This window comes from Juglans regia, chromosome 13 (genome assembly GCF_001411555.2).
Source record: "Juglans regia cultivar Chandler chromosome 13, Walnut 2.0, whole genome shotgun sequence".
NCBI classification, from domain to species: Eukaryota; Viridiplantae; Streptophyta; class Magnoliopsida; order Fagales; family Juglandaceae; genus Juglans; species Juglans regia.
The window spans coordinates 36,328,018-36,352,732 of NC_049913.1; the positions used below are offsets into that span (position 1 = coordinate 36,328,018).

At 34.6% G+C, this 24,715-nt stretch overlaps 3 protein-coding genes across 12 annotated transcripts; 1 reads left to right on the plus strand and 2 right to left on the minus strand.

Moving 5' to 3' along the window:
* Positions 1–5: 5 nt before the first annotated feature.
* On the minus strand, positions 6–2,900 carry LOC108997213 (cell division cycle 20.2, cofactor of APC complex-like). Its single transcript, XM_018973376.2, has 5 exons — positions 2,573–2,900; positions 1,850–2,122; positions 1,165–1,434; positions 489–1,070; positions 6–387 (listed from the first exon to the last, which is right to left on the minus strand). Exons 1-5 carry the CDS (start codon positions 2,669–2,671, stop codon positions 247–249), a joined length of 1,365 nt encoding a protein of 454 aa, XP_018828921.1. The 5' UTR covers positions 2,672–2,900; the 3' UTR covers positions 6–246.
* A 2,917-nt stretch (positions 2,901–5,817) lies between these two features.
* LOC108997215 (gluconokinase-like) lies at positions 5,818–8,589 on the minus strand. 6 transcript variants are annotated; one of them, XM_018973384.2, is made up of 6 exons: positions 8,409–8,589; positions 7,583–7,653; positions 7,296–7,428; positions 7,078–7,120; positions 6,564–6,643; positions 5,818–6,467 (listed from the first exon to the last, which is right to left on the minus strand). In XM_018973384.2, exons 3-6 carry the CDS (start codon positions 7,312–7,314, stop codon positions 6,064–6,066), a joined length of 546 nt encoding a protein of 181 aa, XP_018828929.1. In that variant the 5' UTR covers positions 7,315–7,428; positions 7,583–7,653; positions 8,409–8,589; the 3' UTR covers positions 5,818–6,063. The 6 variants fall into 6 exon arrangements, with proteins under 6 accessions (XP_018828929.1, XP_018828930.1, XP_018828932.1 ...); XM_018973385.2 differs by having other exon boundaries at positions 7,583–7,736; positions 8,409–8,569; XM_018973387.2 differs by lacking the exon at positions 7,296–7,428 and having other exon boundaries at positions 8,409–8,575.
* A 2,615-nt stretch (positions 8,590–11,204) lies between these two features.
* LOC108997214 (altered inheritance rate of mitochondria protein 25) lies at positions 11,205–24,606 on the plus strand. 5 transcript variants are annotated; one of them, XM_018973380.2, is made up of 13 exons: positions 11,205–11,421; positions 12,786–12,853; positions 12,950–13,570; positions 15,119–15,205; positions 19,000–19,041; positions 19,169–19,213; positions 20,404–20,469; positions 20,579–20,635; positions 20,740–20,801; positions 22,419–22,539; positions 23,328–23,405; positions 23,489–23,595; positions 24,037–24,606. In XM_018973380.2, the coding sequence occupies exons 3-13, from the start codon at positions 12,974–12,976 to the stop codon at positions 24,065–24,067; spliced, it is 1,293 nt and encodes a 430-aa protein (XP_018828925.1). In that variant the 5' UTR covers positions 11,205–11,421; positions 12,786–12,853; positions 12,950–12,973; the 3' UTR covers positions 24,068–24,606. The 5 variants fall into 5 exon arrangements, with proteins under 5 accessions (XP_018828925.1, XP_018828926.1, XP_018828927.1 ...); XM_018973381.2 differs by having other exon boundaries at positions 11,206–11,421; positions 12,731–12,853; XM_018973379.2 differs by having other exon boundaries at positions 11,207–11,421; positions 12,731–12,853; positions 12,953–13,570.
* The last annotated feature ends 109 nt before the right edge of the window (positions 24,607–24,715 follow it).

Genomic DNA, 24,715 nt, shown 5'->3' on the forward strand with positions numbered 1-24,715 from the left:
GAAAAAAGGAATAAAGAAAGCCTCTTCAAATCTGAATTGATCAAATCTGCAATCTTACTTTACAGGGAGAAATAGGGTAACCAACTTACGCCTAGTACAACAAGTTATAGTACCAAGTGAAATCTGAAATGATGTGATTTACATTTTCCTATTGATTTTAAGATGAGTGGAGTGATCGCACAACAAACCGTTGTATTCACACTATATTTGGCAGAGACCATTTGAAATCTTCAGCTTTTATCCTCATCAACGGATACGATTCACGTGAGCAAAGGGCTCAGGGTTTGATTTGGGAGCAGGTTTAGCCACTTCCGGGACCCCAAAGACGTTCCAAAATCTGAGTGTTTCATCAGCTGCCGCCGATGCCACAGTGCAACCATCTGGGCTCTGGAAAAAGTTTGGGATGATCAATGTTAGGTTATGAACAAGGAACATGGCCAGGAAAATCATCAACTAGATGGAAAGTATTTTAAGTAAATATGATATACCTGAGCCATGAAAAGAACTCTAGAAGTATGACCATTTAGCTCTGCCATCTTCACCATTGATGGATATTTCCAAAGTGTGAGCTGATTCTGAGTAAACCCATGAGAGCTAAGCAACTCTCTTTCGTTCTTGTTCCATAACAGAGCACAAACCTGCGAGCCAGTGTCCACCGAGTTCAAGCACGCACCCGTATGGGTATTCCAGAACTTTATGCATCTATCGCCTCCACCTCCACCAGAGGCAAGCAAATTGCTCTGGAAAGGACACCAAGCGAGGGCTTTCACGGCAGATATATGGTCCTCGAGCCTGTGAAGCCACTGTGTTGCTGAATTTGAGGATGCCATTGATCTGTCCCAGATGTGGAGGAGATTATCGTTACCTCCACTCGCCAATTGCTGACCTGAGGACGACCATTTTAGGCCACAAACCTCTTGTTCATGCCCTCTGTAGGTTTCAACAATGTGTTCTCTGATTCTTACATCGTTGTTGATGATCGTGCCGTCCATTCCTCCAGTTGTAAGGATATGATTGTTCCATGCCAACGACCCCACTCGTGATCTGTGACCACCTCGCAATGTTCTTAGCTGCAAAAGCAAACATAATATAGCCACTTGCATTAGGCAAATTATCATCAGAAAATAACGAATATGAAAGAAGAAAGAAAAAAACCAAGAAAACCTGTCGATTTGCTGTTGAATCCCACAGCTGTACTTCAGAATTGTTCAAACCAATGGCAATGTGCCGGCCATCAGGAGCCCAGTTAACACTGGTAATGGGGCCATCTTCCTCATCAATACTGACAAGTTCAGAAGTCGAACCGTTCGAAGCATCCCAGAGATAAACCGTATTTCCAAGAGCAATTGCGAGAACGTTGCAGCTTCCCCAGTCCAGTAAATTTAGGTAGTAATCATCAACCAGGTCAGGAGCATCTAATGTTCTCTCAGAAGTCTGCGTAAACAAACCGAATGAATTAGAATTTAACATCACAATTACTGCAAGAACAAATTGAAAAAACAATAAGATCATTACTCAAAAGAGTTAACTTCCTTCCTCAAAATGAAATTCAGATGGGGGCATACCATCAAAGCCATCTTTACAATGAAATTGTCCGCTCTTACTGCAAAAATCTGTACAATCTATCCTACTTAGCGATGCTGGCACTGACTTTAGACCACAATGTGAATATCGCATGAGCATACAAGAGGTTTATATATAGGATGAAATAGGGATAGCTTAGTTTTTTAGGCTCACTCATATAATTCAAATACACCCATAAGCTGCCCAACTTTGATGCTAAATTTAATCAAGTCCCATGATCTGTAAGCAGCAAATTATCCATGAAAGACTAAAATGATATACCCACCTGAGGAATGTTTCGCCGGGACTTCGTAGGCTTATCATGGTTGAGAGAAGAGGAGAATTCACGCGGGAAGGACTCCACCGGGACAGGCGGCTTGTTTTTGAAGGCGAGGATTCGGGTCCGGTTCATGTTGAAGGTCTCAGCCAGCCGCTTCCTGTAGGCCTCTCTTGATGGTGAGTTTGAAGTTGGGTTCTCCTTACCTTTCCTCCCTTCTGTCAGCATGTAATGTGCGTAATCGAAGTCCATTGCTGATCTGTTCGGTATGAATCTATCCAACTGCGCGTAAGGAAGAAGATTTCATCAGATCGAAAATGAAGAAACCAGAGGTGCGTTTCACGTTTCAAGTGCAAAAAAACCGAGTTTTAAATGTCATGCAAGGAAATAAGTGTGAAATTTGGCAGTCAAAATCAACAGATAAAGCACCTGTTCCAGATATAAATTTTTGAAAAGAGAAGTCTCCTTAAATAAACAGGATAGTTGAAATTTGGGAAAGAAAAAGGAAACCCCATATCGGAAATCAAAGTTGAAGATGAACCCAATTCAGAGTTCAGTATATCAGACCAAAAAATCCCCTAAATCTCAGCAATTAAATTGCACCAAAACCCTTTGTCAGAAAATAAGTAAAAGAATACAAGATGTATTAAGAGCTAAGAAAAATTGAAAGAACTAAGAAGCAATAACAGAGGTCTAATTATTACAAAAAAAGGAAAAAAAAAAAAAGGGTACATTTTCTCGAGCGTTCTTTCTCTGCATAAACTGTTCTTGAAGTGGGCACCGAGATTGGTCCTTCAAGTTCACAGAAGAAATCCAAGATCCTGCATCCATAACTCTAAAACAAACACAATATATATATATATACACACACACACACAGAGCAATAGATAGAGAGAAAGATAGCGAAACCCTGCAAAATCAGATAAATAAACACAAACGAAGAAACAAGATAGCCCGAAAAAAGATTAAGACTAAAGAAACAAAATAGAGTTTTGAAAGAATGTCGTCGTTGATCTTTGAGCGCTTCACAGAGAGAGAGAGAGAGAGAGAGAGAGAGGTTGGGATTGAGAGGAATGAGACGCACAAGAGGGTTTATATAACTATCATAGTGATATATATTCGGGCATGCTGTCGTTCTTTTTTTATTAGGTAATACACGGAGGTTTAAAAGTTGTAACGGCTATTTTTCTGAGAGGGCCAGCGTCCTCTTTTAATAATTTGGATTTGGAGCCGTTGAAATGTCGTGCGGACGAAAATGACCCTTTCTCAAGTCTGAGCACCAACACACTCCGACTCCCCTCCTTTTCCCATACATTCCGATTCGCATTGCTCCGATCCGATTCTGATTCTTATTCTGATTTGTCGGAATGGTGTCGAATTTTGACTTTTTTATTAAGTTTTTTATTAGTCTATTTAAAATTTTAATTTAACAATTTTGAACTCTCACTAATTAAAATGGGCTTCTAAATTTCAATTTTTTAAAAAAATTATTTTATTAAAATATAACCAATTTTGAAAAAATAAATTATTATACAAATTAAAGTTATTATACATTAATATTATATGTTATTATATATTAATGTTTATACATTAATATTATATGTTATTATACATTAATATTTATACATTAGTTGTTATTATACATTAGTATTACATGATAATAATAGTTAATAATATGGTGTTTATATATGTTAAACTATTATTAGTCAATTTAGACTATTTATATTATAGTATAAACATATTATTTTATACTAATTTACTGATACTAATATATTATTGAATTTAATTATATATCTGATTAATATATAAAAAATACATATACCTTTATAAAACATTTATAATATTAGAATCGGAACCAGAGTCAAAATGGAGCCGGAATCGGTGTATTGCTGCCTCCGACTATATTAGACTATTATATATTAATCATGACTAGTCACTATTAGCTAGTAGCCTGATATGAGCAAATTATGAAAGTTCCACCCCGTGTTATTTAATGGCTGTAAAAAAGATTCGATAAATCGGAGTTGTAGTTAGTAACTTTATTTACTTATGAAAAAAACTATTTTACCTCTCAAATTTACCGTTCAAGTTGATCGCTTGACAAATATTTTTTTACTTAGTGATTTTAACTATATTAGGATATTTTTTTATTTTTTTAAATATTTAAATATATTAAAAAATGTCAAAAAAAAGATGTCAAAAAAAAAATCGAAAAACAACATGCGATTAATTTGAGCAGGCCACTCTGAACAACTCTTTTAAAGAAAAAATGAAGCTCAAAACTTAGGATTAAAACAAATATTAAAATTAATTTTAAGGTTTAAAGAAAAAAAAAAAAGCCCAAAACAGGATTTAGATTTTAGAGGAAAAATGAAGCCCAAAACTATAGCAGGCCAGCAGAAGCCCAACCCAACCCAAATATAGACTTTAAACGGTATCGTTTTGATCATATCCATTGCCCACTCAATTCAAGTAAAACGGCGTCATTTTGCTAAAACACCCTGTGCTCCAATTCGTTTGGCCTAAAACGGATGCCGTTTAGAGTTTTATGCTTGTAACCCTAACTCTAGGTTCTGTTTGAGAATCCATAAATAAATAAAAAAAAAAGGTTTTGTTTGAGAATATAATTATTTTCAGAACTTCTCATACTACTTCATTACTATTAACAAACAATTTATTATTATTAACAAACTATTAACTATTATTTACAGGGAATCTGATATATTCTTAGCATCCTAACGGAGCCTAACTTCTAAGTTTCTTGAGAAAAACCTGAAGACCCGTCTCCTCTCTCTCATCAGTCCCTCTACCATTCACAGATCCTCTCTCCTCTCCTGCTTTGACTCAGTGGTCATTATTTTAATAAACTTGTCAAAAAAGTTAATTCTAATCGACAAGTTCTCTTCTTTTTATGTCATTATCGATACCTTTTAAGTCTCGTTTAGATTCAGAAACAGATTCATCTCATTTCACATCATTTTATTATTATAACTCTTTTAAATTCTCACACAAAATATAATAAATAATTTAAAATTTTCAAATCTCAAAATAATAATATTAAAAAAATAATATTTTAACAATATTAGCCTTAATCTACTCATCTTAAATATTTTCTGTAATAAATAAGCAAATGTAAAGCTCTTAAGAAAGCTTCCATGTTAATCTTAGAATCTTATTGACATAACATTATCAATAATATAAAAGCATTCTCAATGTGAATCTTTATCTACAAATCAGATCCAATGGATGACGTAAATCAGATCCAATTAGATCCATTTTACATTCAGCAACAATAAACCCATTACATTTAGCGGGTATTGTTCATCGGGTAAATAATTTTTTTATTATTAATATTTTATTTATTCCCTTTTTTCACCATCTAAATAAATTCTTTTTGTTGTTCATCATCTAATATACCTCTATTTCTTTCATTCTCGTCCACAAAATATCTTGAAAATATTTTCTTAATATGATCCCATGGCGTTTTTTCATATTTTGATTTTATTTTTAATTTTTATATGGCTTATATGTTTTTATTTTATGTGTATATAACAAAATTATATCACATTGTATATAAAAATATATTACAAAGATAAAAAGATATAAATATATTGTAAATTTTTTGGTAGTTAGAGAAAATATTTAAAAAGAATAAAAATATATTATTTAAATAATATGAAAAAAAAAATAGATAAGGATGTATTGTAAAAATCATTAGTTAAAATAGAAAAAATGAATTTTGACGATATATAATAGAAAACAAGATAGAGAAATCATTGTGAATTTGTGAGTGCTCTTATTAGATTAGATATTATTTTTATAACTTATTACGTACTCAAAAGTATATGATAAATTAAAATATTAAGAATTACATAATATATCTCCAAAAGAAAAATAAAGCATATGTGGGGTGGAAGTTACAGAATTATGGACTCCCTACTTCCTTAGTTTTGAAAAGAAATAGTCATTAGGCACTCTGATAACAAAGATTGCCCTGCCCTGCATAACTTTCTCATCAATCAAACACAGATCACGTTCCATAATCTGAAAGAAATTCCGAACATCATAAAATCTCCTGTCATGCACCAAATGCACGACTTTAATCATCTTGTTTCCTAAATATATGGTGACAGTTTAACATAATCATTCCTGGGAATGCTTTCGGATCAGATGCTGAACAAAGACAAGACCCCATGGATTGTGGGAGAGACTCTTACAGATTCTTACAATATCCATGTGTATATGATATTTACAATAGTCTGTGGACTGAGAGTGGCATCTACCTTTAATATTCCTTCGGATTCATCTATCTGAAGCAAGTCTAACTGAGATTGCAAAAGCTCAGCCGGCATGAAATGCTTGCCTTCTGCAGCTCTTTTCTCTAAACGAGCAGCGAGCACCTCACTCCCAGCATCCAGCAAAACAAACTTTACCACACCGGCAAGGCTTCCCGCCACATAATTTGGGTCCGCAGATCTGAGAATGTCTCTGTATCGCCTTTGAAGAGCAGAACATGCGAGAATCACACTTTTTTCACTGACTAAGCTCTCACGTAAGGTATTCCCTAATGTTTCAAGCCAAGGAATCCTGTCTTCATCTGAAAGAGGGATTCCTTTCTGCATCTTTTCTGTTAAGTTGAAAAGATGAACATATTGAAAAGTAAAAAAAAAAAAAAAAAAAAATTCTTGTCATTATCCACAGAAAACAAAGATTATGTAAGTACCTTTATTTGATGGTGGATGATAATCATCAGCATCATGAAAACTGCAATTCATAGCTTTTGCCAGCAACTCACCTATAGTGCTGTTGAACAAATATTCAATAATGAATACAATAGAATCTTATGATACTTTGTTAAGAAGTTTAAGAAAAAACTGGAAAGAGAGGCTAGATCATGTTTGGTAAAAAAGATTCAAGGAATATAAAAATATATATAATCACTATTCATCAACAAGCATCATGGAGATTAATGAACTCGCAAATTCCAATGATTTGAAATCTGGATAGCACATTGAGCTGAACAGCACAAATTGGACAATATCTTTAAGTCATTACTTAACTAAATACATGAGATGAAGATGCTTTAACAGGGTCATATAGAGTCTTGAAAGCTTTGATGATTCACAATATCTGGGAACAGCAGATCTAGTCTTTAATTAAAATGAAAGCTGTGATGGCATACAACAGATTTTATTGCGAATCGAGTTACAGATGTTCAGATGATAGTTAAGACTTACGATTTCCCAGCACCACTGACACCCATAATCACAACAACTATTCCTGTTAAAATATATAGAAAATAAAAGAGAGAATCAATAAATACATCCAGAACTAACATGTCAAAGTAAGAAAGACAAAGGTTACCCAGAAAAAAGTGGTAGATTGATTCAGTTAGAAAAATCTCTTTGAGCATCAGCCAATTATGGAAAAAATAAGAAACAGTGAGTAAAACTACCTTTGAGATCAGAAGCCATGTTTAGACCCCAAATCAGGTTATGTATGAACCTTAGCTTATAACAATTATACACCTCTAAAACTGAGAAGTGTGGTAGTTCTTCCTCTAAGTATAAACATGCGTATGCCCACCCCTGTAATGCATTGCATTTCGCCGGACAGCAATTAAATAGCTGAATATCATGTACTCTATTTCAAATAAGAAAAAAGTAGTCTTTTTTTCAGGAAAAAAAAAAACAAAATCAAGCAATTAGTTTTGTATGCATTCAAAACCAACCAGACTCTTACCTAGAAAAATTGCTGCAACTGTTTAATGAATCACCATGGTTTAGAAAACTGACTGTACGTTGCTCGCAATTCTGCCGGCACAGAATCAACAGAATCTGTATGTAAGCTTAAGCCAAGAATGGATTTCTTTGAACACAGGCAATAGCTGCAAGTACTGAATTTACCATTCTCCCCCATTTCCAACCACCGAATCGAGAGGATGATAAATTAGTGAAACACAATCGAGAAATACCACATAAATTATAATCAACATCATGCCAACCGCTATAAATTTGATGCAATAACTAATTTATAACCAATCTTAATGACGTTCCCATTGTCATGAAGACAATAACAGTTATCAAGTCCAGGGAAATAAAAGAGGCTGACATGTTGTAAAACTGTTCCCAACTGCCATTCAGCAGAAGCAGGCTTTGTCTGAATTTCGAAAGCTAAAACTTACAATTTAAAATATCATTTTCTAAAGCTACTGCAGATGGGTCAGGTGGCAATCAAGATCCAGATCTGATTAAGATCACATATAAAAAGATCCAACTCTCAAACGAAGACATCGGATTCTAATCCCAGTTTGAATCTGATTGTGTATTTATAAACAATACCTGTGAATCCATACTTAGGGATTAAGTTTAAGAAATCCTTACATAAAAAAGGATTTGACTTTAAGAAATAATTATATGATCGAACTCAAAATCATCCAGTTACCAATTAGACATGAACAAAGAGAAAAGAAAAAAACTTAATGCAGAAAACAAAGACAAAACCTTGAATACCCGAACTTCAAACAAAACAAGTCCCATTTTTCCTACAACATTCTTATATGCCATACCGGGTACCATAACACGAAGATTTATCGTCAATTATACTTTCCCAGCACCGCTGTAACATAAAGAGCAAATAATCTTAGCCCAGAACGAATTCCCAGAATTCGGTCTGGTCTTCTGTTATCTTTTATGGAGGCAAAAGGAGAAGGATAAGCGAGTAGAGCATTCTTTTAGGATTGGTTAACTAAAAGTTAAATTTAACGAGAATTTAACTATTAAATCATAAAATAACTTATATTAAAATAGTTATATTATAAATATTTAAAATATAACTATAATAATATTTAAAATAATTTTTAAATTTAAAAAAAACTATTCATTCATCAAATCTATTTTATATATATATATATATTTTTTTAATATTAATTATTATTTTTTATTTTAAATGACAATTAAAAAAATATAATTAGAATATAATTACTAATTAATATATAATATTATAAATAGTAAAATATAATAAAATAAAATAAATTTATAATTAAAAAAATTAAAAATTTTTCAAAATTATTAATTACTCATTATTATATAATGAATAAATGAATAATTTAATGTGAAGATAATGTGAATAGTCAAAATTAAATTTATCTTATATTATTTTATTATTATATAATAAAAAAATAGTTATTTTAATATAAAAATTTATGTGAATGTAATAATTAAATATTAAATTTATCTTGTATTCATAAAAAATATATTTTAACTCTAATTAATCCAATAAAAGGGCTCTTGCTGAACGTTCTGCTCAACCAAATGGAAGGATGGTTTGAAACGGCTTCTACTACAGTTTTAAGAGATATTCGAGTTATAAATATTTTAATAACTAGAATTTAGGTTCTCCTTAAATCAACGAAATTGTCTTTATAAATACCATTACGCTTGTGTTTAAATAGTAAAATGAAATGAGATGATATGTGAATAATAATAAAATAATTTATGAATAATAGTAAAATTATTTGAATTGAGATATTTTATGAAATTTTAAAAAATGAGAAAAAAAAATTGAATCAAAATATTGTAAAGTTAAAATATTGTTATAATATAATTTTTGTTTTGAAATTTAAAAATATTGAATTATTTTTTATATTTTATTTGAAAGTTTGAGAAATTTGTAATGATTATGTAATAATTAAATAAAAATTAAAAATTAAAAAATATTGTATTTATGATGTTTAAATATTGAGACTAAACACGATAAATGAGAAAATTTTGCTATCAAAACCTAACCTATCTTTATTCATATACAATTACGTAATAAATAATTTTGTTATATTGTCACTTTTACTTATGATCTGATGTGTTTAAACTCTTTTAAAAATATTATTTTATCTTAAAGTTGTTTATTGAATTGTCAACGACCTGTTATTCTCTTACGTATGATATTGCATTGAAAAATATAACTTATATTTTTAAAAATTTTAATTTATAACTTAAATAATAAATTTTATTATTAAAAAATTATTTATTATTCAGTAATTATATGTAATTTTTTATTTATTTAAAATTAAAATTATTTTAATATATAACACCTAAATTGATAAAAAAAAATATGTAACACCTAAATAATTTAATTATTTATTATTAAATTTTTTTTAAAAATTATCTAATTATTTTTTAAGACTCCTAATGTAATCCAAACAGACCCTATTTCTATCCCTGCTATTTTACAAGTTTAAAAATAAACTCTATCATGAAAAATTAGGGGTGTAAACTCAAATCGGAAAACCGGAAAACTGGACCGGACCGGACCGAACCGGACTGGTTTTATCGGTTTTGAACCGGTCCGATTCGGAACCGGTTTTTAAAACGTAAAAATCGGCCGGTTCCGGGATTTTTTGGACCTGATCGAACCGGACCGGACCGGTTGATTAAAAAAATAAAAAATAATATTTTTATATATAAGTTTTATACAAAATATTTTATATATATTAAATATTAATATATATAAGTTTTATATATAATGTATAATTATAAATTTTTATGTGAAATTTTATATATAACATATATATTTATATATGAAATAATTTCTTATTATAATTTATAAATTATTACATAAAATATTAATACTAAATCACTAAAAGTTTATAACTAATACTAATATATAACTTATAACTATACCAATAGTCTAATATTAATACTATTATATAGTTGAAAATGGACAAAGACTAGTCACTTTTCTTATTTCTCTTTAGGTATTGATTTCTTTATACTTCATTTATTACTTTTTTACAATCTAACTATTTTTTTTTTCTTTTACTCTTTAAATTTGGATTAAAAATATTAGAATATAACCTTATTACATAATCTAAAAATAAATAAATTCAATTAACTAACGTATCATATTTGTTTTTTATAACCTTATAAAAATTGACTTTTTTTTGCTCTTTGAGTATTTTTTATAAAATTAAATTTCTTTTTAATTAAATTACATGATTTGATTGAATTTATTTTTTTTATAAATTATACAAGAATGTAATGTTTTAAAATTTTTAATCTAAATTTAAATAATAATAAAGAAAGTGTAAGAGTATTATTACTTTTTCTCTTTCGATAACGATAGATTTACAAATATTTTACCATCTCTTTATTAGTATTAGTATATTTGTTTTTTTAAAGTATTTTTTTAATATTTTTAATTATTAAAAAAATTTTAAAAATATAAAATTTTTATTAATAATCGCTTCATTAATTATTAAATAAAAATAGTAAAAATGTAGCTAAGATTATCATTATTCTAAGTAAAAATACCTACGGAAGAAATCCCACGCATTGAGGTGTCAGTGTACGTCAGTTTTTTTTCTTTTATTCCCCAGTCGCCCCCAATTACCCCTCCCCTGCTTTATTTTCTTTCATTTCCCCGTCGCCGCCGGTTTATGGTGGAGTTGCAGGGATTGAAGGTCGTTCAGGGCGAGGATCCACCCAGAGTTTTGCATTTCAATCCGAGGTTGGCCCATGATTAAGCTCAATACTTGTTATAGGATGCAGTGGGGCTCGGCGTTAAGGTGCGAGGAGAAGAAACCGGTGAGTGATTAATAACGATTTTTGTTGTTGTCTCTACGTAGTATTTGAAATGGAACTTTCTGTAGTAATCCGTTGCTACATCTATTTGAGTGATGCTGTCAAGAAAAGGAGGCCCTTTTTGACACAATGGACTGGAATTATCGGTTTGGGAAAGGGAGGGGGTGGGGGTGGAGGGAGACTGGAATTCTCCTTTTAACTTCAACCGACGAAAATGCTTTTCTGTCAACAAACCCATATTGAGTCCACTCCCGTTGCAATGTATAAGACGGTAGTATGTTTCCGATGCTAAATGCTTAATTCCTTCGGTACGCGAAAATATATGATATCTGTTCTTGCTTTTTTTTCTCTAACTAATGTTTGGTTGCCGAGAAAAAACAAAAAGAGAAAAAATTTATAAAGTTTTTGAAACTTTCGAAGTATCGTGCCGTGCTTGTCTGCTGTTCAAATGGAGGAAAAAAACAATGATTTTGCGATTCCGAGTGGTGTATTAGGTGAGAATGAAAATGATCATTTTATTCACCGGTTTGCAAATACACGAAAGACTAGACACGGACACCAACATAGACCAACCCCTGGAGAGAGAGAGAGAGAGAGAGAGAGAGAGAGGGGGGGGGGGGCGGAAGGCAGAGAGAAGTTACTACTCGCTCTCTTCCTTCCAAATTTTGCGTTTCTATCTGGTTCGATGAAACGTGTTTGGCTCTCTTTATTTCTGTTGTTCTGGGGATTTTTATTTGTCTTTTATTGTTCGTTCTTGTTGATGAAATTGGGCGTTTTTTTCGCACTGTGAATGTGCTCGATCTTAATTCAATAAAAGGGTAAGTATGATATAGCTACAATACTTATTTTTATGGGTGATATAGCTACATACTTATAAAAAAAGTATGATATAGCTACAATTTAGATTGTGAAACATGGAAGTGATTATCTGAGAATGTGTAGACTGTGTAGTTGTAGACATATATGTGGGGATTTGGTCATGCCAATGTCATGTGGTTTAGCCGTTTCTGCTTTGCCCATTTATGTATTGTGAATTTTGGCTGTTAGGAGATGTCGCTCCTTGGAAATTTCTATTCTATTTCTTTACCTCGTTTATAGTCCCGCTTAGAAGTTTGTGTAGTTCATTCTCTTCTCTATGGCTTTGTTGTGTTATAGAAATCGTTTCTTTTCTTTATATCTCTCTGTCTCTTTCTAGTTTATCTTGCTATCCAATAACAGTTTTGGTTCTCATAACTATAATCCTTCGCATGGAACATCTTTTATTTTCTGTTTGTTATGGAACATCTTTATTGTGATGCTGCTTTTCACTTAGGTCCCTTCGTTTTTATGGACCAATTAACACGAGGAAACTAAGAAATATATGGCAGGATTCTCCAAGTAATTAAAACCAGATTTTCTAAAGCGGCAATCTTCATCAGTGATTTTTTTTGGCGAGGTATATATCTTGCTAATATAATCCTTTGTTGTGATTCTACTTTTCATTATTTCCTTGAAAGACTTGGAGTTCCATTGTTGGCAAATTCAATTTCAGCAGGCACTGTGACAGTTCTTTGAGATGAATTGGACAAAAGCTTGGTGTTACCTTGGCAGAACTCAGAAAACTATTGAAAGGATTTCACCATCATATCACACTATAAATGGTGCTTGTGCCTCTGAGAAAATTATAGTTCTTCATTGCTTGCAATCTCAAAGTGGATGTCTACCAGCAAGATATTTGTTGAAAGATGATTTGTGTGGTGGGCCAATAGGCTTCCGAGATAGGCTGATCTCCACACGCAATATTGTTTCGAGATATAAGCTACCTGGTTGTTTAGAAGGAAATTCCCCTTGGTCAAAACAGAGCACAATAACTTTATCTCGCAAATTTGGACACAAGGTCGACAGTGATACTCACTTGACAAGGGAATTTCTTGTAAAGCTTTGGGTTGCTGATAGGAAAATGAAAAATTATAGGAGAAAGGGAAGACGAAAAATTGCTACGTATGGAAATGCTGGTGGAAAAGCATATGATAGCCCGCATCAGTATGGAAGATGGTATTCAGGTGCATCACTTACAGAACAAAATTTCATGGATCAGGAAAAACCAGTTTTGACTCAACCACCTCTCAGCCAATCTGTCTCAGGTCTTCTTAAGCCACAATCTCCAGAGGAGGTGAGTTTGGGTGTTAGTCCTGCTGTTAAAGTGTTATTTACAAGAACTTATCCTTAGATTTAATATGATAATTGGTGTGCCTATTAGGTTGCATCTATCATTATCCTTAGTGAATGCATTGGCTTTATCAGTGTGCTTTTCTGCAATTTTGTTATCACTATTTTACCAAAAATCTATTTGAAGTAGTGATGGAAGTTAGAGAAAGCCCGGTAAAAGCAAAAGAAAAAAATAACACAAGGGAGTGGTGGAGGTTGCCACTTAGAGATCATCTTTTACCTGTTACTTGTTGCTGAAGTTTAACATTCAAAAAGAGCGCATACTAGCCATAAAAAATTAAAAGTACGGCCTTTTTATTTCTACTTTTTTAAGATTTTTTGAGAGCTATATCATTTTGCTCATTAAGTGACTATCTTGTATACTTTCTATGTTCTAACACCCTTTTTCATCTCAATAGAATTTATATTACTTAAAAAAACAGCATATCTTTATTTTTATTTTTTTTATTGATAAACAAAAATTTTATTGATCATGAAATAGACAAAAGCCCAAGTATACGAGACATATACAAGAGCGTTGCCTATGCGTGCTAGTTTAGTGATACAAGGAAGTAATGAAAAGACATGCCATTAAAATCAATCACAATCGACAAATGAAGTAAAGTAGTGAAAAGTAAACTTCTAAGCTCATCCATTAACCGCTCTCAATCTTTAAAGCTTCTTGCATGCCTCTCCCTCCAATACACCACCATAGACATATTGGGACCATCTTCCACACTGTTGCAATCTGAGGATTGCCCCATTATCTTTATTTTATAAAGATTACATGGCTTGCACAGCCAAAACCCATGCCTATCATCCATTTTTTTTTATAAGTACCATGCCTATCATCCATATAGTTCAGTCCATTGATTTTGTATGTCTTGGAAGGTAGAGTATATGATTGGTGGCAATTTATACTTAAGATGGGATCACATAATATCTTTTGTCAGCCCCTCGCTGTACCTTCACATTTTTGGATGCAGATATTGCCATTGTTCTGGTCAGCTTGTTTTCCCCCTTTAGATTCTCCCTCCAATTGCTCAAGAATGTCCAACCTGGTCTGGTAGTTATTATAACAGCTTCCAAAAGAAATGTTTTATAGTTATCACTGAAATCCCTCTATAGCATTTACGTAGCATGCATCACAAAGTCCTGGAATTATCTCCACCAGTGGCATTATAATCAGTCTTTCCTTAGATTGAGAGAGTATAAGAAGACTTTCTTTTTATATGAATCATCCTTTCAGATAGTTTTTTTCCCTCTCTTGACAACACATAGCATATGACCTTGGCTATTCTAAAAGCGTGTTATTTTTTCCAGTTTCTGTCCTTTGGTATATGATGGGTAAGGCATTGATGATATTGTAGCCACTTTGTCATATCCAGTTTCCATGTGACATTTCCTTTATTTTGTACCCTTTCTTTTCAAGATTATCCTGTTCAAAGTTTATCCTTTCCACCCTTTCACAAATTGGAAAATGTCTTACTTTGTATTTGCTCTATTTTGCTAGGCCCAGGTCATCCCACTTCTTGCTAGATCCAATTTGCTGATTACTAGGAATATAGAGTGGGCGAATCTTGTGCTTGGTTTTGAGCAGGTAATTAACTTCCCTTATTTTTGTTTACTTTGTACTCATCTTGATGCTGATTTGAGAGCACATGGGGTTATCCATATCCTTTAATATTTTCATGATGCCACAGTTTTACCTTTAAAAAGTATCAATTTTCTTCCATTTTTATAAGATAGTAGATTGAAGTGTTTCTCTCCTTACACATGTAATATGGGTGAAATATTCTGGTGATCTGCGTCGGAATTAATATCCTGGTAGCCATTTTCTGAGTTCTCAGTGGTTACTTGATAAGTATGGGATATTGAAAACACTTAATTAATAGAAACAAAGGAGTTCGTATTGTTGTTGGAGGGGGGAAGTAGGAAGGCGATCAAGGAGATGGTTTTCAGCCATACTAGTGCTCGTTGGTTAGCAAACACAATGGAAGAGTGCTCATTATTGGAGGGAAGGAAAGATTTTTCCAAGACATATTGCATTGGGACCATGGCATTGGTTGCTCATCGGCGATCTAATGCTTTTGGATGTTACTTGGAAATCATTGATTATGGTGATAGAGGACGTTGAGGCCTGATAGTGATCCCGGAAGGGATGAAAGGTAGGGGTTGGAAAAGCACGTCTAAGGAGATAAAGCATGCTTTGTCCATGTTATTGGCAAATAAGGTTCCTGTGGTGGCTCAGGGAGATGGGAAGGTAGACTAGGACATATGCAGAGGTTGCGATGGGCGGTGGTGAAGGAAGAAGGGCGGTAGTAAATGATGGTATGAGTCAATGCTTGGCGTTACAGTAAGGAGAAAAGGACAAAAAGAAATGGGTAGTAGGGGAGGGTACAATTGTAGAGAGGTATTGTCGTTGTGCTATACTTGAAAGAGGTGGTGGAGGCTTGTTTGATGTCTGTACAGTGGAAAGTGAGGAGCAAAGGGTATTGTTTGGACTGAAGGAGGAAATCGTTGGTGTGAAAGGGGAAATTCGTTTGCTGAAGAAGGCTGTAAAAGATTTTATAAGTAAAGTAAACAGGGGCTTGAACTCTAATCTGGGCTTGGGCCAAGGTTTTGCTAAAAACAAATATGGGCCTGGGTCAAGGCCGAATCCCCCTAGGGTTGATAAAGGTAAAGCCAAACTTGCTTGGCTTGGACTTGGGCCGGATAGGCCCATCTCGCTCACCCAAAATGGGATGGTGCTTGAAATGGACTAGGCTTACACCCACTCAGGCCCAAAGGAATTCACAGTTCGGAGTGGGATCTTCATCCACTTTTGGGTCCATGATGACACCGGCATAGCGGCCAAGGTGTCTTCGACTCCTCTGCCGGCAAGGTCGGGGGTAGTTCCCTACAACACCTATGTTGGAAACCTAGCGTTGGGACTAACCGAGAAAGAAAGACAAACGGCACGGCACGACGAACTACTAGGAGGGCTAATGCTCTATGGGATTTCACAGATCAATGCGTCGGTGAATTTTGGGTTGCCACCGTCACCACGACTTCGAGGTTGACGTATTTAACATGTGGTTAAATGTAGCATTTAAATTCTTCTCAAAATTTCCAAAACCGTGCAATAATTCCTTAATGCTACATTTATTGCACTTATTCCTGAAAAGGTGGGGGCTATGGAGATGAGAGATTTTTGGCCTATTTGCTTGGTCAATGGGGTGTATAAGATCATCTCCAAGGTGTTAGCAAATCGAATGAGTGTGGTGATGGAAAATATTGTCTTGAATTTCATAATGCATTTGCGAGGGGAAGACAAATTCTTGATTCGGTTTTAATAGCTAATGAATGCTTGGAGAGCAGAATTAGATTGAGTGAGGATGGTATTCTAGTTAAATTGGATATGGAAAAGACATATGATCATGTCAACTAGGAGTTGCTCTTATACTTACTTGGGAGATATGGTTTTGGGGAGAGGTGGTGTTTGTGGATCAAGCATTGTATTTCGACAATTAGATTCTCTATTTTGTTGAATGGCACCCTGGCTGGTTTTTTTTAATAGTTCCCGTGGCTTGAGACTAGCGGATCCTTTGTCTCCTTTTCTTTTTGTTCTTGTTATGGATGCTTTGAGTAGAATGATTGAAACTGCGGTGGATGGTAGATTCTTATCGGAATTTTCGGTGGGAGATGAGACTCGGGTCAATATAAAAGTATCACACCTTTTTGCAGACGACACTTTAATTTTCAGCAAAACCAATCAAGATCATCTTCGGTCTTTGAGAGCCCTTTTGCTTTGTTTTCAAGCTGTTTCTGGTCTGAAATTGTTCCGGTGGGCTCTGTTCTAAATATTTTGGATTTGGCTAACATCTTGGGGTGTAAGGTATCTTCTTTTCCTTTGAGATATCTAGGTTTTCCATTGTGTGCTCCTCACAAATCTTTAATGATTTGGGATGGTGTGATTGAGAAAATTGAGAGGAAGTTAGCTGGTTGGAAAAAGCTGTACTTATCTAAAGGGGTAGAATTACTTTGATAAGGAGTACATTGTCTAATCTTTCTACATATTTCCTCGCTCTTTCCTATGTCGGCAGGGGTGGCAAATAGAATTGAGATGATATTTCAAAATTTTCTGTGGGGAAGTAATGGGGAGGAAAGAAAGTTTCACTTGGTTAGTTTTCGTTAGAGGAGTGTAGGGTTGTGGAAGTCTATCAGTTAGCTGGTTGGAAAAAGCTGTACTTATCTAAAGGGGGAGAATTACTTTGATAAGGAGTACATTGTCTAATCTTTCTACATATTTCCTCTCTCTTTTTCCTATGCCGGCAGGCGTGGCAAATAAAATTGAGATGATATTTCAAAATTTTCTGTGGGGAAGTAATGGGGAGGAAAGAAAGTTTCACTTGGTTAGTTTTCGTTAGAGGAGTGTATGGGGTGGGGTTGTGGAAGTCTATCCGGATGGGTTGGAGGGAATTTGTTAATCATGTTAAATAGAAGGTGGGAGATGGGACAAGGATTAATTTTTGGTATGATATATGGTGTGGGGATTCAGCTTTTAAGAATGTTTTTTTTTTTATAAGTAGCTCTTAAGAATGTTTATCCCTTTAACCCCAATGGGTTGGCCCAAGTGGTGAAGGTATTGGTCTTGGGGTATCACTCCCTTTAAGGTCCAAGGTTCAACACCTCATGGGTGCAAACAATCTTTTGGGACCACACATTTTGGGGAAAAGTCAGCGATTTAACCAGTTCCTTTCGAGGGTGCGGTGCACGGGACTGGGGTTTATTCTGCAGGGGTGGGTCCGAAGGGCCTTGCCTGGGAGAGGTTCCCCGATATAAAAAAAAAAAAAAAAAGAATGTTTATCCCTCCCTATTTAGGATTGCTAGATATCAAGACGCTGCAGTGGCTGATTCCTTTATTTTTTTAAATAATAATATTCAGTGGAATGTCAATTTTATTAGAGCTGTGCATGATTGGGAAGTGAAATGTATTCTCTGATGTTTTTGGAAGATTATATGATATGAAGATTGTTCAGGGAAGAGAGGATAGTCTGCGGTGGATTCATGCTGGAAATTCCAGATTTTCAGTTAGCTCCTTTTACAAGGCGTTAACCTGTCATTGTGTCAATAAATACCCCTGGAAATGAATTTGGAGATCTAAGGAAACAAAATTTGAAACCAAGGTTGGAGGGACACATGACCTTTATTGTCTTTATGGATATCTGCTTTGCTTTTTGATATATTCTATCTAGGCATATCACCTAGTTTAGTTTACTGGGGCTTTGCACTCTGGTAACCTATTTATTCTGGCTCTTTTGAGCATTTCTCTTTTTCAATTGCTTTTTCCTTCATCTATTTCCTCTCCCTAGTTGTTTCTTTGTGATTACTTTCTGTTTGGTGGAACTGTAGGAAAATCGGTATGCAATAGTAGATGTGTGCTACCCCCAGTCTGTGAGTAATCATTCTAATTTCTTTTCTTCTCCTGGAGTTTTTTCCACAAGAGCTAATTTTGAAACAAATGTCTCATTAATATAAGTTTTGAACTATTTCTGAAATTCTACTACTTGATGTTTTGCAGCCTGTTGGCTTTATTCGTGAGCAGAGTAATATCCTTACCAGACAGGTATTTAGTTTAATGCTCTAGTTCCCGTTCCTATTTTGTTGTCACATGATAAAACATATCTAATACATTTTCATCAGCTTGTTATTGACAGAATATGTTATATGTGTTCACATTCTAATTTTCCCCCGTTAAATCAACTTGCAAGAAGATAAAGTATGATATGTATACTATATTGAATTCGCAAGAGGACAGTTTGCATGTTTTATTGAAAATGCTTTTATTTTATTTTTTCATATTGTCTTCATCATGTGGCCACGAGTGTCAAGTAATACTATTACAGTTATTTATGATTCTTTTGAGGCTTTTTTTATAGGTAAATACACATCTCACAAACCTGTAGTACAATGCTGAAGGTGGCATTTAGCATCTGCAAAACATTCATTCTCTGGTACCTGAGCAAAAAAAAAGCCTTTTGCCATATTCCTTGGATGTTGGTATCTCTATTTTGTCATAAACATGAAAATTGAGTCCCCTTAACCTCTACAATAAAGTAATAATGAAATTTCTTAAACCCTTTGCTCTCAACTCCTGCTTTTACTTCCCGCTTCTCAGAACTGAAAAAAGCCCGACATAAAAAATCAAAGCTTTTATAAGATTCTTATTTTATGCTGGTGTAGATAAATGCGATCAGCATTATTCTTAACTAACACTGTATGCCAAACAAGATTTGACTGACTAAGAAGGCATGAAAACTCATATCTGCACCTGATTCTGGGACAATTGGTGGCCAAATCATGAGGTGCTTTTTAGGTCAATATCATCTCCATTTACATGCTGGCACCATTGACAATCCTTTGACCGTACTGTAATTGATCTGGGAATTATGCTTTGCTTAAATATGAATGCAAGAGTACATTTATGGTTTTATTTAAAGCTATGTTGTTTTGGGGTTTTGGAATGCGGGTTTGATTTGCATGCCTGCTGAAATCTGACTGCTGGTTTAAAGGCATATTCAACATCCTCTGTATATGCTTGGATGGCTGCTCCCCTTGGTTTCCAATTCTCTAGTTTTCTTGACTTAAATTTTTTTTCTCTCTCTTCTTCTTTCTAGTTGGGTGTTTTTTTTTGCATACTTCCTGTACGCTTGGGTTGCGCCCCTCTGTGCTCTTAAATGAATTTGTATTACTTTTTCAAAAAATATTTATAATTTAGAAACTCTCCTCGCCGATGCTTGTTCTGCTTTCTCGCAGTTTCTTCGACTAAGACGCCCTTTTGTCGCTTATATAACCGATGGCATGGGTAATGAGCTCTTCAGGGTGAGCTTAAAGAGATATTGTTATCCTTTTGAAATTATGCTAGGCTTTTGATTATCATGGTCTGGGTGTGTTGCTGTTTTGGCTTGAAGCTGTATATTACCGTGTTCAGGTTCGCAGGCCTTTTTGGTGGATAACCAGCTCAATTTATGCAGAGATTAATGGTAAGGTATGCCATTTAGACATTTATGTTGTTTTAGTGCAACTCCATTAAGTGAGCAGGTTAAGCAGCAATCTGACTGTTGGTAATATGCAAAATTTGTTTCTATGTAGGAAGTTGGTGTAGTTCACAGACGATGGCATCTCTGGAAGAGAGTGTATGACTTGTACCTGGGGTAATGCTATTTTTTTGTGCTATTTTACAAAGTACGTTATTTGACAAGTTTAGTGTCTTTATTATATTCAGTTGCAGTTGAAGTTTGTATCCCAGTGGTTTTATTTCGGGTGTTTCCATTCATTGTAAAAAGGTACTTAAATTTGAGATATAAGTTAGATGGTTGTGGAGTGGTAGATCTTGTGCCAGGAAGGGTCTCTTAGTGAGTTAGCTTCTCAGTAAATTAGCTTTTCAAGTATCTGCTTTCTGTCCATCAGTGGGAGAAAGTGGTACTTCTAAATACTGTGGGAAGATAAATTAGCAGTGTCAATCTTCTAGTAACTACAATGGCATGCTATTTTTTCTAGGTCCTGAAGGGCCACTTACCGACAATTAGAATTTAATATCTTTAGAAACCCTAGGAGTTGGCGAATGGTAAGGAAGGGCCTTGGTCTTGAGGGTATGCTTCCCTCAAAGTCTAAGGTTCGAACCCTTGGGTGCAAACAGTTTTCTGGGGCCATGCTCATCCGTGAAAAGCTGATTGTATATGTGATTCGTGTGATGTGGGCGCTTTACATGGTTCTAGGGTTTAACTGGGTAAAAGAAATGTTGTGTTTGCACACTCTCAGGGATTCCTCATCATCAAAAAGATTTTAATATGTTTAGATATCCAAAAATATATCTTTGCAGTATACCAGCTTATGTACCAAGGGAACATGTTAAAATGTCATTATGAAAAAACAATGTGGGATTTGTGGATACACCTGGTTAGTGTTTCAACAGAGAAACAGGTTTTGATATATAAAGAAACAAAAAGAAGAGGAAACACATAGTAAATAATTGTTTTATACAACAAAACATCAGGATAAAAAATAGTACTTGTTAATGACTAGTATAAGCTACTTTGTCTTGCTCCCATAGAAAGTATTGGCAGTATAGTATATACCTGTCTACTTGTCATATGATTATGCCGAACTAATTTAAACATAAAATCTGAGAAATTTTCCAGGCAGGACCTCCAACGTCTAGTTTTACAAGTCATTAGGCATTTTATAGCTGCCTTGCCTGGGGGAGACAAAATCTTGATTACTTCGTACTCTCCAAGTAGGCAGTTACTTGAATAGGAACACAAAAGATTAGGAGGATTTCAACCTCCTCTTGTATTACTAATAGGAACCTCCAAGGAGTTTGGCCTTGCTGCTGAGTGCTCTGATATTTTATTCTATTTATTTATTTATGTTTAAAAGGGGGGAGAGAAGGGGGTTGATAAATGTTTGCCCATTCCTTACACACTGCATGTGTAGGTCCTAGTCATGATTGCCACTTGTTTGATTAGTTTTTAGTTAAAAGATGTTATTGGATGTGCACCATCATGCTTCTCCTGGGTGGTGATAAACGTTTCCCTTGTACTTTCTCTTTTTCCTGTCTTTCACTTCTGTTGTTGGACAATATTTTGCTTCTTTGTTGATAAGTAAGACAATAAATGAGACAGGAAGGCATAAACGAAGTATACAAGGGGTGTATATCAGATAAATCTAGTAGAGAGAGGAGAGCAAAAAACTCCTGGAAACTAAAGCTTAAAGACACATAGTTTTGCTTCTATCTAACACCTCCAAGCCTATAATCATTTAATTTGCAGGAACACGCAGTTTGCAGTGGTTGAAAATCCTGGCTTCTGGAATTGGACATTCACTTTGAAAGACATAGATGGGAAAGTGCTTGCTCAGATAGATCGTGACTGGAGGGGGTTTGGATTTGAGGTTCTTTCCCCTGCTTTACAAAAATATGATGTCAACAGCTGCAGTTGATTTTCATGCACTATTTGTTCTCTCCTTTTATGGTGGTTGTGCTTAGGGACTGTTATAGTATATAGTATGATTGGAGTGTTATAGTATAGTATTATTCAGTTTTAGGAGCCAAAGTTTTGGGGTTTTACTTAATCCTCTATTGGGGGATAATGATTACGTTTTGTTCTCTTTCACAAGCCAAGGTTGCGGATTTCAAAGTTTTACTCTATACCTCTCCCGATTCACAACAGAACTTGTTGACTGGGAATTTTTGACATATGTAGAGTCCATGTAGAAGTTGGCATTTCTATTGATGGTTCAGATTATAGATATGCATAAAAAATTATCCAATTTGTAAATGTGACCGGATTTTGGCATGTAATTTGTCATGGATTTCATTATATATCAAGCCAAATCAGTCTCAAATGACTTAACATTCATATGTTGATCTAAACATATTGCCAAGTACATTCGTATGTTGTTATATAGAATGTCATCTCAAATGATTGATAGAGAGTTATGGTTTGGATCACCAAGGAAGAAACTTAATCTATCTGAATCATGTTTGGTCGTTTGCAGAGCTGGCTAAAACCATGCTGTGTTCCATCATGAGAGGCCTCTATTTAACCTTTTGGGCTCCGTATATCTTTGCTAAGAATGATTTGCATTTGTATTTTTTAATTTAAGATATTTAGTTTGGTTGCCAATGGAACTACCTGATATGGCAATTTAATTTTAAAATATAAATTAATTGATTGCAGATCTTTACTGATGCTGGTCAATACGTGATCCAATTTGGGAGTTCTGATCCCAGCTCCAAGACTGGCCCTGCTAGAGGGGTACGGTAGCACCTTGGAAAAGATATTTGTCATTTAGTTTATTTCTATTATTAATTTATCTTATTTGTTCTATCCGGGAGCAGATACAAGAGTTAGAAGTTGCCCGTCCACTGACACTGTTGGAGAGAGCTGTGACTCTGGCTCTTGCTATATCACTGGACAATGACTATTTCTCGAGACATGGTGGCTGGTAAGCTCGTTTGTAGTGCCAGTATATTCCCAACTACAATAGAATTTACTGTAGAACTGCTGGATTTAGTCCATATTGGTTACCCACCTCAACCTCTTTTCATTCAATACTGTTTCTAAAATTGTGGTGTTCATTTCCTTAAACTGCTATATAGTTTATCCCATATCTTCACCTTCCGGAGTGTTGGCAGTGTCCTCATGCTATGACTTTTGGGTCACATGATATAAGCTTACACTCCCCCTAAGTATAGGATGGTGGAGGACATCATGGGATCAAATCACATTAGCTGCACGAGTTAATTACCAAGCCAAATAGAAAGCTCGGAATTTTTGTCAGTACGAGAAATGTTATTTCTGGACCCTGGTTGCTCATCAACTGTCATGGTAAGAGAGTGAGTTGAAATGAGTACTAAATTTGCTCTTGCTTTTCTTTTGTCCTCAGGGGGCTACCATTTGTTGCAGTTGGTGAGTAGGTTCGTTTTGCAGAATGGTCCTCAACCCGGGTGGTTCTGTCTCTTTCTGTGTCGCATCTAGCAGTAAACCAAGGAACTTTAGAGCTCCTGGAAGGTGTTCTACTGATATGCGTTCTTGTTTCCTCTTACTTCACCTCACATTCTCAACTCAAAAGACTACCAAATAACTTGGTTTCTTAGCTGCATTCTGAAGCGGTTCTTGGCATCTGTTACTGGCCATGACTAATAAAGAGAATTTGAAGATTCATTATTTCTCACCGAGAGAATGTATTTAATTCAAGACCTGCTTCTACATTTCGAAAGTAAAATGGGCATCCTGCACGCAAGAAACTCGTGTTTTGTACTGTCGCATGACGAGAACTGAAAGTGAAGTGTTTGCTAAAGTTGTATGTAGTTGGGGAAGGTATTTACCCTCTTGGGTGAGGATGTGACTATTTATTTTGAATTTATACTTGACTATACATGCCATTTTATGCATCGTTAGGTTAGCTCAATAATTAGGTAGAAGAAAACTCTATATATAATTTTTGTTTATTTAATTTTTTTATTACAAGTTTTATCGCCCTTTTTTATGCCATGTATACGAGGCTTGGCGTTTTAGAACTGCGGAAAAAATAATCGAGTCTGCCTGCATCCCAATTTCTGTTT

Excerpts from the sequence above, each read along its gene's own strand:
- LOC108997213 (XM_018973376.2), bottom strand. The coding sequence starts at position 2,671 with ATGGATGCAGGATCTTGGATTTCTTCTGTGAACTTGAAGGACCAATCT. Across the intron at positions 2,123-2,572 it reads GAAAGAACGCTCGAGAAAAT|TTGGATAGATTCATACCGAA; the intron begins GTACCCTTTTTT and ends CCTTACGCGCAG. Across the intron at positions 388-488 it reads GAGTTCTTTTCATGGCTCAG|AGCCCAGATGGTTGCACTGT; the intron begins GTATATCATATT and ends AACTTTTTCCAG.
- LOC108997214 (XM_018973380.2), top strand. The coding sequence starts at position 12,974 with ATGAATTGGACAAAAGCTTGGTGTTACCTTGGCAGAACTCAGAAAACT. Across the intron at positions 20,802-22,418 it reads GTGTATGACTTGTACCTGGG|GAACACGCAGTTTGCAGTGG; the intron begins GTAATGCTATTT and ends TTTAATTTGCAG. Across the intron at positions 23,596-24,036 it reads TTCTCGAGACATGGTGGCTG|GGGGCTACCATTTGTTGCAG; the intron begins GTAAGCTCGTTT and ends TTTTGTCCTCAG.
- LOC108997215 (XM_018973384.2), bottom strand. Across the intron at positions 6,644-7,077 it reads GTCAGTGGTGCTGGGAAATC|CACTATAGGTGAGTTGCTGG; the intron begins GTAAGTCTTAAC and ends TTTGTTCAACAG. Across the intron at positions 6,468-6,563 it reads TCATCCACCATCAAATAAAG|AAAAGATGCAGAAAGGAATC; the intron begins GTACTTACATAA and ends TCAACTTAACAG.